The sequence below is a fragment of the Scomber scombrus genome, chromosome 1 (assembly GCF_963691925.1).
Source record: "Scomber scombrus chromosome 1, fScoSco1.1, whole genome shotgun sequence".
Taxonomy (NCBI): domain Eukaryota; kingdom Metazoa; phylum Chordata; class Actinopteri; order Scombriformes; family Scombridae; genus Scomber; species Scomber scombrus.
Genome location: NC_084970.1, coordinates 21734025 through 21752070, shown reverse-complemented (window position 1 = coordinate 21752070; position 18046 = coordinate 21734025). Strand labels below are relative to the sequence as shown.

Genomic DNA, 18046 nt, shown 5'->3' with positions numbered 1-18046 from the left:
ATACAGTTTTTAAATGACCTGCAACTCTTTTAGTTCAGCTTTAGGCTGAATTCACACCAAATCAGGTGTTACAGAGATAACAGCAGTCCTCCCATTCATCTGGGTAGTGTTTGGGCTGCGGGGGTTGGGGCCACAGGGGTGCTGCAGCAGTCTGTGGCGAGAAAGTTGAACCAGAATCAACTTTTGGAGAAATGCAACCCGACGTCACACTGCGTTGACCAATCAGAAACAGCAATCAGACTGAGCTGTAAAACCCCACCATAAGAGAGAGCAAAGACACGCTACTAGGAAGAGGGGAGGACATTTCTCTTCATTTGATGACGTTAAAAGTAAAGTATGGCTTTGCCGATGTGAGAGAGAGAGGAGCAGTGCTAGCAAGAATGCCGGTGAAAGAGGTAAACAAAACATTATTTTCTGATTGTTTCAAGGCGGTTACAAATAAACACACACACCTATGCACAATCTTGTTGAGGTGCACCTTCACACCTGATTTGGTCTATATTTGGCGCTACAGTAGATTTTCAGGTTCTTTTCCGTTTTTATACAATTTAGTTTCAATACTATACATTTTTCTGTCTTGAACAGCTGTTGTATAGGTTTAAATTATTTTTAAAAACTGTCTGAGAAAAATAGTTGAGATCAAATAGTCATTTATCTCATGTCACTTTCATCTTTGAAAAGGGTGCATTCTTCTGTTTTGATATTGTAGTTTATAGATTTTCCTAATGGCCAGGTTTGTGTCCTTTGGTCATATTGGTTTTAACTGACTACCCTGAATTATAAGAAACTGAAAAAGAAAAAGTGCTCCAACGCAGTAATTCAAAATGAAGCTTGTTTACAGACTCCTAACCCCCATTTCCTCTATTCCCTAAACCTCTCACAACAAATAGCATTGTTTCCCCGATTTGCCTCAATGAGTAGTACTCTGCATCCTGGGGAGGATATTATTTATATGGTCAGTGTCAGTTGATCATTGATTTGGTAATTACACGTTTCCCCTTGAGGCTGGAACAACTGATATACAAGGCCAATGCTAAAGGGGGAGGTCTCCTAGACTGTTATCCATGACTTATGGCTAATTTGACTCTCCTAGATAGCCTTCTTTTCTCTGCCAACGGCTTTTCAACACAACAAACACTCAAACACAAGTATCATCTTTCTCCCTGGAGAAAAGTGCACACGGAAAAGCTCAGAATGTGGTGGCAGACAGTTGAAACGATTTCATTGCTGACAACACAGGGTAATAAAACACCCACTGCTGCATGTTGTAACAAACCATTTTTGTGCTTTGAGGCAGTGATGGTCTTGTGAAACATGATGGTGTGTTTTGTTAGGTCAACAAATGTAGTAGATTAAACCTTTTAGAGATTGAAAACATTGAAATGTGAAGATGGCCGGTATATTTGCTAACTTTAATATACACAGGACTTCATATCTCCATGGGTAGAAAGCCATTTGAAAATTAGTGTGTCATGATTTTTTAAGATCTGCTTTATTACTGTCCAATCTAATTCCAAAGTGACAAGATTTGATTTGTTTGTGACTGTGTTTGTCTATTTGATGTTCTGCTCAGTGATTAGAGCTTTTCTACAGTTTGCAATGATCGTCTGAATAAACTACTCTGTTTAGAGCAGCAATAAAAACATAAATTAGAAAAAGGCTTTCTACTACTTTCACTCCACAACCACCAGGCATTTATAGTTAGCTAGCACTCAATTTGATGAACTTTTCTTTTCTCAGGGTGTGAACAATAAAAAAAAAAATTCAGATTAGTTGTTGCATTAGTATGTCAGTGAGAGCCTATCATAAGAGGAAGAAAGACATACAAGGTGAGACAACTTCTATATGTTCATTGAGGCTTGTCAGGCAGTTTTTTGGTTTCAGGACAGAAAGTCATTGGTAACCTGCCTCTCAGCTCCACTACTGTGGTTTATACTGAACATGATATTCTGGCAGCACTGACTACCAGGTGCTGAAAGCTTTGTTTATGTCACACATCAACCTAGAAACATTCCTTTGTTGAGATTTATGAGGATCATTAGCTTTGTTTTTAATACAGTGAAAAAAGCTGCAGTCTAATCTAACCAACTCATCTTGGTTTTAGGTGTCTCCATCCCCTCGCCTGTTCACCCACATCAATAAGATCACAGAATACCTGCACAGGAAGGCTGTAAACCAGAGATGACAGGGCTGATAGCAGATAAGCATATTGAATTTGGCAGTATTAAATCAGCAATGACTATTCACTTTCTTCTGAGTGCCACTTTGAAACTCACTCAAAAAAAATCATGGAAAAGGGTTCAGGGCATTTTTCCAGCTATATACTGTAGCACCAGCCCCAGAGAAGAGACAATGAGACCCAGACAGGCTTAGTAGTCCAAAAATCATTCCCCTCTCAATGGGAACACGTCTTGGACACACACTGCAGTAGTTTTGTCTTGTATGTTGCTATCTGTGCTAGCTGCAGAGTGGAGGGTGTCTCTGCCAGGCAAGGGTCCATAGGGACCATTGGAATCGCTGGGGCTAGAGGAAGTTGGTCTGGGTCCAGTGGGGCGATCTGGGCTTGGTGACAAGCCAAGCTGTCTAGTGCAGCGACGCTGGGAAAATGTAAATAAGAGCCTGATAAGGGCTATTGTTTTCATTCCATTCTCATCCCAGCTGAATGGCCTGCTCCCCAGCCACAGAGCATTTTATCTCGAGAGGGGGAGGGAAAGAAATGGAAGGGGTGGGGGTGCGAGAGATTTAAGAGCCCCCATTGGAAAATAAAAATAAACTCACTGGACTCTTCTCTTGTTTAAGCTAATTCCCCAGCATGTTATGTCCTACTTAAAGAGGACAAGAGCAGCAAACTTTTTTAAATTACTCTAAAAGTCCTGCACTATCTGTTTTTAAATAATTATGTTTGCCTTTCACTTGCAGTCCAACAAGATTTCATTTGTTCGGTGAAATCGGTGAAGTGTGAATCAAATCTTTTATCAGTAATAATTTGTTATTTTATGGTGAATACACTGTGTATCAGAGTTTGACATTCTCTGTGTCATAACCTGACAGTAATTATTATGTTGATACTAACCAGTGTTTCCATTGGCATCTATAATTCCTCCAGAGAAAACAGACAGGCATTTTAGAAACTGAAATAGCATTCCTCTTATTAATCTAAATTCTTCTGAAAAATAGGCTGTAGAAGGGTGCTTTGAAAAAAGCCAGACATCTGACTCATTTAATGTTTTCCTCAAGCACGCCTGCGCAAAAGTTGCTCCGCTTTCACCAAATCCATTTTTGGTTGCCTGTTTTGTCCACGCTGTTCGAACACTGAAAGGTGTTTGAGAGTTATTTTATAGACTAATCCAGGTCATTATTCACCTCTCCCAGGTGGAAGGCAGGGAGGACAGCGGTGCATTCCAGCTGTAGTCTCTCCTGTTGGAGGACTTGGCAGGTCGTGTCTGGCCCGGCAGAGGGGATGGAGAAGTGAGGGAGCGGCAGTTCTCCTGGGAGGGAGGTGGAAGGGAGGGGGAGGACTGGAGTAGAATGGAAGCTGGCACCACATTATCTCCAACAGTTGGTGCATTCCTTAATGATCAAGTGCTGGAGCAGCATCTGTGATGAAAGTGTGCGCGCGTATGTGTGTGTGTGTGAGGGAGAGAGAGAGAGAGAGAGAGAGAGAGAGAGAGAGACAGAGAGAGAGCATATGTTTGCATATTAACATATGTTCACTGTGTTTGTTTAATTCCCCTTTACACCACTTTAAAAAATAAGCCTTTTCTGTGCTTCAGGGTAGAAAATGTCATGCTCTGATGTTGTTCTGTCTGTAGGAGGATAATGATTTGAGGGGAGTTTGTTGTTCCAGGAGAGGAAACTGTCTCACCCAGGGGTGAGGCACAGCAAAGAAGAGCTGAGCTCAACTACTCCCCCCTGCCCTTAACCTCTGTTTTAAGATCTGTGATCTTTGTGCCACGCAGGGAGTTAACACAAACACACACAAACACACATAGCCTTTTCTCTCTCCCTCTTAGGGTCAAGCGTACAAACTGTGAGTTGGGAATTGGAAAGTCAATAAAGCAGAAGTAATGTTATAATGACCCTGAGCTGAAGATGTCCTGTCGACCCCCATCACATTGGAGGAAGTGGACAATCAAACAAAATGGTCACTCTGCTTGATCTATCTGAAAGCCATCCTTAAACAAGGCCACAAGAACTACTGACCCCCTGTTACTCCCAGTTCCTCTGAAGTCAGTGTGTTTGCAACGGTATTTGGTTTGTGGAAGCGGAGGGCAAGAGATGTTACAGATGGATAAAAGGAAACAACACTTGTATACATTCTAAACTGTGTAAATGTTCCCTGTGTTTGATGTCAACGATGATAACAGTAGAAGTGGAAAAGTCCAGAATATTTCATGTGACAGGGCCTTTCTCTCTGTTTCTCTTTGCAACGTACTAAAAATAAAAGAAACACATGAGAATTACATCAAACTGTGAAAAAACCCCTCTGTGGAATCATTTGAAACATTTGTGAATTGTTTTCTTTTGTTGCCAGAGCGGTGTTCATAAATGATCCACTGTTAAATATGGTTAGACTATTCATTATGGCACCCAAGGGCTTTGTGGTAATAATTAGTGTGTGCTTTGGTTTTTGCATTTGGCTCTGAATCTAGAGAAACATGATTTTACAAATGATATCATCCTCAGGCACTATATGAAACCTGAGGACAATTTCTATACAAATTAGTACAGCTGCTAAAAGCTACTCATACATTAGTATTATTTGAACTGGTTTGAACATGGCTTTTACTTGTTAAATGTAGACTGGAACAGGACTGGATGCTGCACAGCTGATGTCTTGATCTTGAGGCAGTTGGTGGAGATAGTGGCTCAAGGTGGAGGGGTGGAGGCTTGCTTGTGCCGCTGCTGTTTGATGGGAACAGACTGACCCCTAAGCAGTGCAGGGATGGTGGAGGCCCGGGTCAGTCGGCCCAGCGTGTTCTTTATCAGCTACAACAGCGACAGCATGGCAGCTTGCAGCCATTCCTCCTCTGATTCATTGTCTGCCGGACAAATGTTAATTGTTTTCATCATTGGCAGCTATGTGAACGCTTGGACGTACCCAGTCTCAGTCCTTGCCTCCCACTTAATGTGTGTCTCTGCCCTTTCGCTATTCCTACAATGCCTGCTTCCCTCCTCACGCCACCCTCTGCTCATCTCTCACTTGTCAGGCAGAGTCTCTTTTAATGTTCACCCTGAAATGCCATTAAATAAAATACCTCTCTTTCATTTTGAAGTGAATTGATTTAGAGTTCCATATAATCCACAAAATAAAAAAAGCTATATTTCATTAAAAAAAATCATTAATTCTAAACAGGAACTATAAAGTATTTATTAATCCCCAATTATTTTTTCCTTTTTTCTTGTTCAGAGTCCTGCATGGAAACACTACTTTCAAAAGACTGGAAAGAGAAGATGGAGAGGCTAAACACCAGCGAACTCCTGGCAGAAGTAAAAGGTGGGAATACACATACAAACACTACTTTAACCAGTGTTAACAAGTCCCTCATTCCTATCAGACATACATAATCTATGTACTGTACAATCTCAGAAACAGCCTTGTAGTCTGAAATAAAACAAAGGCCTTTGGCTGCCCTCCTCATTCATTTCTCTCCCCCCTTATCTTTTGTTGGAATGCCCGACTCTGTCCAAAGTGCTGTCTTCAAAATTCCACTCCATTTACCATTCTGAGGCTCTCGGAGCTTGTCAGCAGTTTATTGTTGTTGTCCCTTCAGACGTCCCTGAGCTTAGCTACTCTGCTTTGGCACATGCAGCGTGTTCATGCCGCTCTGGTAATTGTTGAACCCAGAGTGTGCTTGATGTACACAGAGCATGGCTGAGCCGCTAAGAGAGGAGAGGAGATGGTGCAGAGGCGCACAGTCATCTCCTCAGTGAGCCTGCGTTTGAGTGGAATGTCTTGACTCTGACGGTGAACACCCTGCGCGGTGTATCAAGTGCAGCACAGTGAAGCGCAACTCAGCACTCCCCCAAAATCTCTGTTTATGACAGGGTGAAGGTGGGCCTGGGATGGGCAGGTCTGCATCTTAGTCCTTAGTACTGACTGTTACTGAAAGCTGGAGTGTTTATACAGCGCAGGAAAGCACAATACCAGCTGGCTGATAACACCAGGCTGTCACCGGCTCTTGACTTCTCCCTTACTGATACCTTTCATCAGACAACTTCTTGTATCTTGTTTTTATTTCTGGGAGAACATCTAAACAACATTAATTCAGTGTATTCTCAATATATTTTAATGTTTCTTCTTTTTTCAGCAACTATCTTAGTTTAAGAAGACTATTCACAAACCTATGAAGAAATCTAATTTCACTTGTGTGCAGGTGATTTAAAAAAAATTGCTTAATAGATACTTTCTTTAAAACATGGGTGACATACAAATAAAATAAGTGTTTAGTTTTATTTATTGAATGACACTTTCTGCACTTTCAGGGCAACAGAAAAAAGGCTGTTGAATGTTCTAATAAGTATATTCATTGGCAATAACCTTAATGAACTGAAGGATAAATCACAGCTTGGTAAACTAGATTCATTGTACCTGCCCTAGTATACTGTATGCCACTGTAGATCAAAGTGCACCGGGTAAAATATTTAAAATGATTTAGCCTTTTGAAATCTGGTCTGTTAAATTACAGGCAGGGCATTTCTTCTGTTTGATGAATAGGAACGGGAAGGTTACTTGGTGGTCTGTAAACAGGTAGGGAGTCTGATAATAAACACTATGGCCTCTGTCTGTTGATGAGTTATGGAGACAGTCTATACACCACAGTTACCAATATAAATGCTTCCCCTATCACAGTGGCAGCCTTAGATTTTTAATTACCATGCCATTTCATATGACTGTAGACATTTCAAAGGGCTGCTTTGTGCTCCCCCTTACAAATGTCTCTCTCTCTGCGTTTGATGTCTGCCTGATGTAAATACGGGCAATTAAAAAGAAGCCCAGGGTTGGAGACGCACAAGGTCCGCCTAATTAAAACACAAACAAAGGTACCAAGCAGAAAACACCTTACGATTAAGATCTAAAGTGTTATGATGAATCAGAGGTTCCATTAATTGTTAGGTTAAAATCAGTACAAAAGGCACACATGCCTGTAGGTTTTAAATGAATGAAAGAAGACAGAGAATAAAGACTGACATGCAGATAAAGACCACAGAACCTAGTGGCAGAGTGGCCTTGTATATTCTATGCTGATCGCTCACTGATTCCCCAGCCAATTATACTGAGTAACTTGTAGACTACCTTTTGACATTGTTCCATCAAAACCTTGAAAGACAAGTAATTGTGTTATTGTTGCTTGGCAAGTGGAGGAATCTGGCTGGTGAGGAAATAGTTTTGTCTGGCTCTTACAAAACAAGTAAAAATGAGAAACAATAGGTGCGACAGAATTTGACCCGAGGCTTTACCCATGAAAAGAAAGAAATTCTTTCTCTGCAGTTCTGTTCAAACATGTCCCGAATACTTTATCCTCTTGAGGTGAACACGCACGTACAGTAAACAAACAAAACAAAACAAGAGTATCAACAACATCAGAGATTTGCTTTTCAAGGTCTGCTAACCCACCCAACCATTTACCTCTTACAGATGACACATCTGTAATTATAGCTCATTGCCATGTGGGTGTTTGGCTACATAACGTACTGTTTCCCAAGTAAAGACATTTTTTTTAGGTCTTATAGTCAGAAGGAACAAGCAAAATAATCTGGCAGAGGCGGTGCACTTAAGCCAGACATGTAGAATGGTATTATTAAGGGTTAATGATTTTAAATCTCCATCTGCCTTTTCTTGTATGTTGCTAGGTCTTAGCATCAGCAGAGGCAGGCAAAAAGGAGAGTCTGAGAAGGAGCATTAGTGGGGGATTTCTTTTCACCAGTCAATTCCAGAGCTAACTGTTTGTTTTCATACCTGAGCTTAGCTGTCAATCTGCAGGAACGGTGAGGAGGGAGATGAAATCTCCTGAAGAAAACCACAGAGCAAGAAAGGGAGGCTGGCTGGAAGGGTTCCAAACCACAGAAAGTAGCAGATAATAGGAGACAAGGTGGAGTGCGAGAGTGAGAGAGAGAAAGAGATAGAGAGATTTTACATGTGAATACTTAGACTTCACATTTATCATTATATACCATAAAGACATATTTTGAAAAAAAAGCAAAGCCCGTACATATGTATATATGACATGATTATCTTCACAATTATCACGCTGTGTGTGTGTGTGTGTGTGTGTGTGTGTGTGTGTGTGTGTGTGTGTGTGTGTGTGTGTATATATATATATATATATACATCCAGTACTATAAATATATATGCACATATATATCCATATATATGCATACATTGTGTCACATGTGTACACATATGGTGTAATGTGTCCTATGGCAGATAAGGTTGCTCTGTGTTGCATGCCTGCTCTGTGCAGGGTCTTTGAGCCTCATACTCAACAGAGCTGTTTAAGTTTCCCTGCTGAGTGCCAGTTTCCCGGCCCCCTGTTGGGGGTGGGGTGGGGGTGTAGGGAATAAAAGCAAAATGCTCAAGCATTTACTCAAACTGAAGGAAAATATGTAGTTACTAAATTGGAACACAAGCTGTATTCATTTTCTTGGAATTTGCCAAAAAGAAGAAAAAAAAAGAAAGAAAAAAATAGCTTAACATTGTACACTGGCATTGAAGTGGCAGCTTGAATTCTGAAGCGCAAAAATTGGGGCTCTTGGACTGTCACAATCAATTTGAGAATGGTGTCTATATGACAGTGGTTGGGCGCACACAGACAGTCCTGTGGCAAGCAGATAAGTGGAAGCTCTTTAGGAGGAGAACACAGGGCAGGGCAGGGCAGGGCAGGGCGGCAGCTGAGACTGATTCGATGCTGGCCTTACCTGTGCTGGTTTAACTTCTGCACAGACAGAAAGGAGTCCACTGTGTGAACACAGAGCCCATATTGTTCAGCCATCTGGGTTAGCTTCAAAACATAATTATTTACTTTAAACTTTACTTTATTCATAATAGCTTCCATGAAGAGGGGGTTTGATGCCACTGGAGATACACAGCACAATATCTGCACACACTTCTCCAAGTGACACAGAGAAGAAGTCAAATTGTGTTTGGTTGATTTTAATGAGTTTTTACAACATACTGTATATAAATGTTATGCATATTATATTTACTCAAACATACAAAAACAGTCACACAAACAGCACAAAACAGTATCTGTCCAGTTGCTCCAGTCAAAAATGCCTCAGTTAGCATTTTCTCCACAACACTTCAGTCAACTGTTTGCCCTGTGCACTCAGGTGAAATATGAGCCACAGTAAATCATTATTCCTCAGGCCACATTTGCCAGATGAATGTATGAGAGTGTTGGACTGTGTGTTTTTCTCCTCTAATGAATTGTGGAATTTAGCTTGTGGCAATGGAGGTAAAAAAGGAAGTGTTGTGCTCATATGTGTTTGTGTGACAGGGATAGGATTCTGTGTGTGTTTTGAATTATATTTCAGTGGTTTGTCACAGTTTGTTTAACTAATGAGTTTTAAAGTTGTATAATACATTTTGTCCAAACAAGCACAGTGTTTCCCACAGGTTGAGAATTTACTTGTAGTGGTGTGACGGCATGGTGTGCAACGGGTGGGTCCAGTAATAAACTAATCAAACAAGGGTTTATGAATAACTCTACTTATAGCAAACAAATAAATACTCAAAATGAATAACTATCTATATGTTTTTATTCCTATAAGGAAAAAATCCTTATTTATTTATTCCTATAAAGAATAAATCTTTGGGTTATTAGCACAAAGTTGCTCCTTTGTTTTCTCGTATCAAACTTGCTAACTCTACCAGCAGCTCTGTGAAAGGCACAAACTGAGGCAACAGTTAGTGGTGTTGTGATGTTTTCACTCACATTTACACCCGACATTTCTGGGGCTGAAAGTCTGCTGGTCTGTGTGTATTCTGAAATGACAATTGTGCATCTTGATTGAAAAAAAGGAATTCCTCTATGAGAAACACTGAAGCATAATAATCCTGTTTTCGTCAGAAGAAAATGTAAAACATTTACAGAACTGACAAAGATGCACCTTCATCTTTTAAAAAAGCACTCCTACTCTAGCTTTTCCTCCAAACAAACAGTATCTTCACAGCCATGTAAATCTGACCAAAATAGCCTCTTATATTTTTGTCATTAGCTTTTTCATTTTCTTAATAGACAGCCCTCCCTTTATTGCATGCACAATCTCAATTTATTTTAACTGTGCAATGCAGCCCATGTCTTGTCAAGACTTCATACCAACTTCACATTCATCTGGTCCACCTCACACTGTCAACATAACCTCTACCTTTAAAAGAAAAATCATGCATTATGGCCCTATGCCACTCTGACCTGTATTTTCCCCGCTTAAAACCTCCCATTCTATATCCGCTATTCATTTCCACACAGACTATTACCAATAACACAGCTTTTCATTTCAGTTCCGATTTATGTTTCTTCCTTTTTTTTGAAAGGGGGATTCATATATCAATCATGTTTCATTATTTGATGAATTAAGGTACATTGTTGAAATAGTATGTTGTACTTGCAATTTTGTGTATTTTGTTGGCACCGTAACGAGGTACATATACATATGAGGAGTATTTAACCTCAGCACACAATTTAACAAAGAAAATTAGGCAGTCTGAAGGATTTCTAACAACTCCTATAACAAGCATTTATGATCTCTGATTAGGTCTACTGACCAAACACTACTTGACAGATTCACAACTTAACAGGTGTTCATCCTTATACACTTTTTAAACACATGTACCCGTCTCAACTGTCTTTGCTTCCTGTTCAGCTATTTCAACTTCTCGCTTGTAATTTGGTTTAAACCCAGATAAAAAAACTGGCATTGTCCAAGGAAACAAGTACATTCTGCTTTAATTATCAGCTGTATAGGTGAGACCAATGAATAAATGTTCTGTACAAAGACTGAGATAACGTTGAGCTCCTAATTCACTTCCAAGGTTTCGCAGACAGTAAGCTGTTGCCTTGATCACTGTCTCACAGGCTTTAAGCACTATGTATGTGTGAGACCTTGGACACTGTGTATGCTTTTTATGTTTTAAGGGCGCTGGGGTCAGACTCATCATCATAAAGACCATGAGAAATGAATAGAAGAACTGGAGACAATCTTTGTTTTCATGTAATCTTTGCTATATGCTGCCTTGCATACATAAAACATCCTACATGGTGTCAATATCTCTTATTTGTCAAACTGCATTACATAGCCAAAGAATGCTGTATTAAATGACTCAAAGTTTCCATGCTGAAGTTTTTTTTGTGTGTCTTCAGTGAGAATTTAAGGGTCACAGGCATTCCCTGTGGAGTAATATGTTCAGGTCGAGCCTCTATCTTGGCTTTGATGAAGTACCTTGTCCAGTGTCATGGATAGACAGTGAAGTGCTGGAGCTTTTACATTAGCATAATTATACTTAAGAGTGAAGCTTCCTCTATCATCAAAATGTTAGTCTCCATCAGTGTTCAGCATGAACAGCAGAGCCTTAGTAGATGAAGTGTGCTGTTATTAATAACCACTTCATGTGCTAATCGCAGTATTAAAAAAAAAAACAGACTGCAGAACCATTTAAATCATTTTAATTCTGTGAAAGTATCTTAAAATCACGTCGACATACAAACTCTTATACACATATACATACTCTATGAAGCTTATATTCTGAGACTACCATCAACATATGCAAACACTAAATGGTTTTTAAAAGTCTCAAGTACATGAGTTGTGATTTTAAAAACTTGACAGTATCTGACTTTTTTTTCTTTGACAAGTTGATGGGCAGAAGAAGCCTATATGTTCATACCATAGAGGAGGGCTTTGGGATTAAGTCTTTGCTGCCAGTGGATGACATGTGCCTGTGAATCATTGCTCATGCTTGTTAATGGTGTTTTATTGGCAAGATTAACAGCTTTTATATCATGGCAGAGGCAGCAAGCCAGGTAAAACAGCTGTTGCTCATATTGTCTTGGTTGTAGGACATGGAAGCGCGTTAACACTATTATACTGGAAACCCATATGGCTTTGTAGCATTGCAGAACAAGTGTATGTAGTGGTTAAAAGCAAAGGGATACCATACAAGTAGCTCTTGTTATACTAGCTCGGTTTTCTGACTAAAGCATGTAATATATCAGTCATATTTAATATTACAGAAATACATTTAGTACAAAGATTGGGTTGCGTTTAATAATTTTGCTGATGCAACGTTATAATTTTGGAGTACGGTCTGTGGGCTGAAATGTGTATTTGAACAGGATACCCTGTTACTCAATTGGCTCTTTCTGTTTTCCTAAGAGAGAATAGACAAAGGGTCAGACGACCAGAGTTCACACACGTGTGTATTTACTCTTAGGCGTGTACATTTTATAGATTGGAGCGGCACTCAGCACACATCTGTACACACTCGTGTCCACATTCACACACACTTTAGGACGTAGCAGAGGGAGAAAGCTTCAGCACGCAAGGCATTCTAGCTATGTGCGGTCTGAGTGTGAATACAGCTTGGTACTATCGCAGCATTTGGACAAGTTTTAATTTACTTAGGATGGGCTTGCAGCATATGGACACATTCATAATAGCTGACTGATAGAGAGACAAAGAAATTCCAGTCTTCTGGCACTAAAAAACCCAATTCAGATCTGGTCATAATGGCTCAGCTGTCCTAACCAAAGGAAGGGAAGAGAATAGGGTGCCTTGTGATTTTCCCCCTTTTCACCCTCACCCTCCCTCGCTTTTCTTCTTTTTTTTGTGCCTGAATCTTTTATCTGTGTTATTCACTCGGGACTCTTCAAAGTAACAAGCCTCCTTCTTTTTCCCCGGTAGTGGACTTGGAACCCAAATTAGAGACTGCTTGATTAGAGCAGAGAGGAGGGAGCCAAGAGAGAGGGAGATGTGGGTATTGGACAGAACAAATCGCACCCCTACAAAGTGCCTTTTATCCAAAGACCCCAAGGCTCAAATATCCCCGTCCCTCCCCAAGCAACCATGGCTCTGCTTGTTTTCCTCTTATCATTTATTTAGTCACCCGTTGATGTTTTCTGCCCTACTTTGTGACGTTTAAAAGAGGCAGGAATCTCAAAAGGTGAATGCTGAATGGGTTGGAACTGAACAATACAGACTTAGCGTCTCACCATCCGATGTGTCAATCTAACATCTCTGAAGTTAACATGGTGGCCTGAGAAAGAAAACAACTAAAGTGCCAGCGCAGCTTGACCGCCCACTCCTGGGATATTGTTCCTGTGTCAGGCTGGTATTGTCCTACTGAGCCTCAGTTGTCTAACAGGAGGATGTCACAACATGTTAGGTCTAGGCTGGCTGCTGGGGTTTATGTAGCGCCAAGGCATCTCTGGGCTGTCTGTCTGCCATCAGAAGTGCAATGTGAGGAGACATGTTAACAGGCAGACCCCAGCCCCACCGCTGTTAAAAGCCATGCAATATGCAGGAAACAGCCTCTTTTGTCAGCAGGCTGGTCAGACACAGACCACGACTCTCCTCTTCTGCACCGCCCAATAAAAGTTTTATCTGCATTTTAAAGCTGATCCATAATTTAGAGCAGGAAGAAAGAGATTTTTACACTAACAAGCCAACAAAAAACATATGTGCCTGATTTTCTACTCAGCTATGTACAGTCTCTAGGGTGAAACTCTTCCAACTTGTTTAACTGATAGTGAAAAAGTTGTGTCAAAATGTTCATCTTCAGCATAACCAAAAAGTGTTAAAAAATAATGAGGAAAATTAGCAAAGAGTGAAGGCCCAAATAGCAGCACAGAAGGCAGTCTGGGTTTCCCACAATTCAGCTCAGCATCAAAACAATGGGCCCTCTGTTAGTATTCTCTTAGTGTCTGCGCAGGACTGCACTCTCCACACTCAGACTAGCTCAGCAGATCCTTTTGTTGACCCTTAGCACCACATTCATTCACACACAAAATAGATATATTGTATATTCCTGATTATTTTTGTAATTTAGTTGTTTTTCCCCCCAGTGGCGATATTCCTAAACTACTGAGTGATCATCAGAAATGTGTAATTAGGCAGGCCGAGAAGGCATCATTGAGTCCAGATGTTTTGTTCCCTGCTCAAGGTCATCTAAACTGGCCCTTAAGGCCTGATGGCCCTCATTTTCACCTGGAAGATGACTTCCTTTCTTTCTTCCTCCCTTTCTGCCTGTCTCCCTTTCTTCAGTCCCTCCTTCCTTCCCACTACAGTATTGATAGCATGGATTTATTGTGACAGCAAACGATGTATCTTGTTGGTGACCTGTAAAAGGCAGCTCCTTTATGGACACAGCAAAAGGTTAATAAAATTGGTGCTGATTGTATCAATTTTACAGATAAGCCATTCACAACAAGTGTAGTCGGGTGAATAAGAATTCAATTCAGGCCTTGGAAACTGCACGCAGGCCCAATGAATAGCTGCTTTTAGTTGCTTTTTTTCGTTAGGAGGATAAATGGAGAATTGCAGCTCTCTTCCATTGCAGCAGGCAGCGGAGGCAGAGTGAGGCGAACTGAGGTTCAGACAAGCCTGCCAGTAAATTGCCCTGAATGGGTTCTGGAGGTTGACAGGCCCTATTAAGACAAACGGCTTTCCTCATCGGAGAGATAAAATAAATCAGGTGTTTAGTCAAATTAAAATAGTTTGAGTGGAGAGGGCCCCTGGGAGCTCTCGGAGAAACTCAAGACAGATGTGGCCAGAGACGAGAGGAAGACACCCAGGAAAGAATTCAGCTCCTGCTGGCCCCGGGCCAGACTTCACTGTACTGTTATCTGTATCTCTATGCTTTTATCCTTCTCCCTCTTTCTCTCTCTCCATCTCTTCTGTCGGGTTTTCCCATCTCTTTTTTCTGTATGTTCTCCCAGATCAGCTTGTCACACAGGAGTGCAGTGGGAGGAGAGTGAGTTACTGTCTAGCCTCTCACTGGCAATTATGTTGGCTGTGTAAGTCAATGGTAGGATCACTTAGCATTGATTAGGCGGAGGGAGAGAGCAGTGCAGCGGAGCCGCTCTCTCTATCACACACAGTGTGGACATGTGACTGTGGAGAGGGAAGTACGCCTATTGGACTGCCATTGTTTTTTTTTTTAAGTATGCAGACATTAACTACAAACAGAATAAAAAGTCTGTTGTTGTCTTGATCACTATAATAAAATATTTTTTTTATGATGATTATTGCCACTGTGCATTCACAATAAGAGGTTTGCACAATCCTTTCAGCAGAAATCAAGCAACTGCAAATAATTCCTCAAACGTGTTGCTGAAATGACCATAAGAAAACTTGTATAGTTTTTATATCTGTGCAAACACAGTGACTCTCCATACTTTCTTTATATTCACCCCTGGTAGTCTGGCATAATTTGCCACCTCAGTTTGACAGCTCCCCGCAGCTCTTTGTCTATGTGCTGGGAACAATTCCTTCTCTTTCTTCTCCTGAAAGCTGAGAACACTAGCTACAGTAAAATAGCCAACTCCAGGCTGTGTGACCTTAACACTACTAGTGAATTCACTGCAGTTGGTTGCTGCCCATGTGGTTTTCTTTGTACTATATATTGTGTATAATACAATAGCACAATATGGTGATTGGTGTGTGTGCAGCATGGTCACTTTTCTATATTTAGCATTATACAAGACCAAGGCACTCTGCAGACTTTCTTACAAAGCCTACACCTTGGTTATTTATCCACGGTCACTACAAAACACTTGTACATTTTTACTTTCAGTTGTGCATAACACATTTGTATCTGCGAGTACGTCTCAGCCCTTCACCTCATGTGTATTCCGTCCTCTCTCTCTCCCTCTCTCTCTCTCTCTCTCTCTCTCTCTCTCTCTCTCTCTCTCTCTCTCTCTCTCTCTCTCTCTCTCTCTCTCTCTCTCTCTCTCTCTCTCCTCACTAGGTACTCCAGAGAGCCTGGCAGAAAAGGAACACCAGCTCTCCACAATGATCACCCAGCTGATCAGCCTGCGAGAGCAGCTTCTGGCTGCCCACGATGAACAGAAGAAGCTTGCTGCCTCACAGATGGAGAAACAGAGGCAGCAAATGGAGTTAGCGCGTCAGCAGCAGGAACAGGTAACTGTTGACTGTTTCCTTTACCTTGTCACATTCTTATTCTCTCTCTTTGTCTCTTTTATAACCTAGATAATTGCCTTTTTTCTTTCTTTCTTTAAAACATTCATTCCCCGTCCTCTTTAATACTATTTACTCTGTTTCCTCTATCCTCTCTCTAATAAACCCCATCGAATACATTTGTAACAAATTGTCACTTCACTCTCTATTTCATATTAAATTTCATGCCTGAAATATGCCAATAAAATCTCACTCCTTGGTAGGAATTTGGAATAATATTAGATTTAGTAGATGTTATATTCTATATTACCTCAGATATTTTGGTCATGCTCTCTCGCCCACATTTATGCTGTGTGGTAGAAAAAAATGTTATTATGACTTGTACTAACAAGTGTGAGGGAATGTGAGAATTAAACGTTATATTAAACATGGAAGTCCTCTATATCTTATAAATCGACTCCTATTAGAACAAGCCTGGCATTAGATTTGCAGCACAAATCAGGCCAATGAGCCATATTGTACAAATCAGCAAATTAGCAGAGGCCATGAAGTGTGTTAATGTCTGGGAAGAAATAAGGACACAAACTATCCACACAGGCGACACTTTTATTATCACCAGCCACCCTAATGGCTATGAGTCAATTATCAGCAAGGAGTTCACTCAGAGTTTTCTCAGCACACTCAGACCTTCCTGTGGTAAATGAAGAGATATACCTTGGAGTGATGCATTTGGTAAAAGTACACTAATAATACATTAACAGTATTGATTTCTTTTTCAATCAATGATGTTCATTTGCAAACTACACTCAACTCTGTAGGCTTTGTGGACATTGCAGCATAAATGAACAGTGGTATGAGATGTTTTATTATTTGATCTTATTTAAAAAATGGAAGAATACTAATAAAATAGGGGAAGAGAGGGAGAGAAAAAAAGAGAGGGAGAGCGAGAGAGCCCGCTGAGAGCTAGAATGTCATCAAGCCATCAAGATACAACACAGTAATTAACTGTTGACACTCGTGAGGAAGCCAGCACAAATTAATCTTGACACATTTGCAGACGACCGATATCTTACAGTGAACACTTTGTAATTATATTTAAAAATGAAAATTAAATGACACTTAAAACTAGGTTGTCATGCTCAATGAAGTGGGCATGTAGAAAGGGGGACTGCAGATGAGAGGGATTGCGGTGTGGCTGATCGTCACTCAGGGGTGGTGGGGACCTCTGTCACCCATACCCTGCCTGCACCAGTCATCAACATCACCATGTTCGTCTGTCCTGTAAATCATTTATTCTCTTTTACCACTAATTTGACAGTGCAGTTCGCAGTTCATTTCATTCACATTTTAGAAATTGAAAATATGTGGATTTACTAATATTGCAACTTAAAATTTCAACTGTAACTGCCATCTTCTAACATACAGTACGTCCTCTATCTCAAACCATCTTCTAATACTGCAACTGGTCTGGATAGCATTACCCTGTATCTGGTGTGTTTCCTGTAGTTGCAACACACTTCCTACATAATGTTGTCAAGCAAAAACAGAGGATGAATACTAAATGGTGCTATTCCTCCTCTTATTTATGTTAATTCCCCATCTCTACTTCTGTTTCCAACCAGATTGCAAGACAACAGCAGCAGCTTCTACAGCAGCAGCACAAAATCAACCTCCTCCAGCAGCAGATCCAGGTCAGTGAATGTGTTTCTGTTGGCCTTCTAACATAATGTCTACACAGGCTGCATAACAAAAGCAGTGTGTTAGCAGAGCAGCAGCAGCAGCATCAGACCTCCATCTGTATCTACACAGTACATGTTCAGGAACAGCATTGAGTGTTTTGGCAGTGGTCTGAGGCCAATACACAATCACTGCAGTTATGTGCATAAAACTAGACTTGCTCTTCAAATGC

General features: G+C 40.7%; 1 protein-coding gene across 1 annotated transcript in view; it reads left to right on the top strand.

Annotated features, from left to right (window-relative positions):
- Positions 1-18046, top strand: part of sox6 (SRY-box transcription factor 6) — a 141440-nt gene that overhangs the window by 65094 nt on the left and 58300 nt on the right. Inside the window, 3 exon segments of the mRNA XM_062423193.1 lie at positions 5411-5497; positions 15968-16140; positions 17760-17828. Coding sequence (XP_062279177.1) covers positions 5411-5497; positions 15968-16140; positions 17760-17828 — 329 coding nt within the window.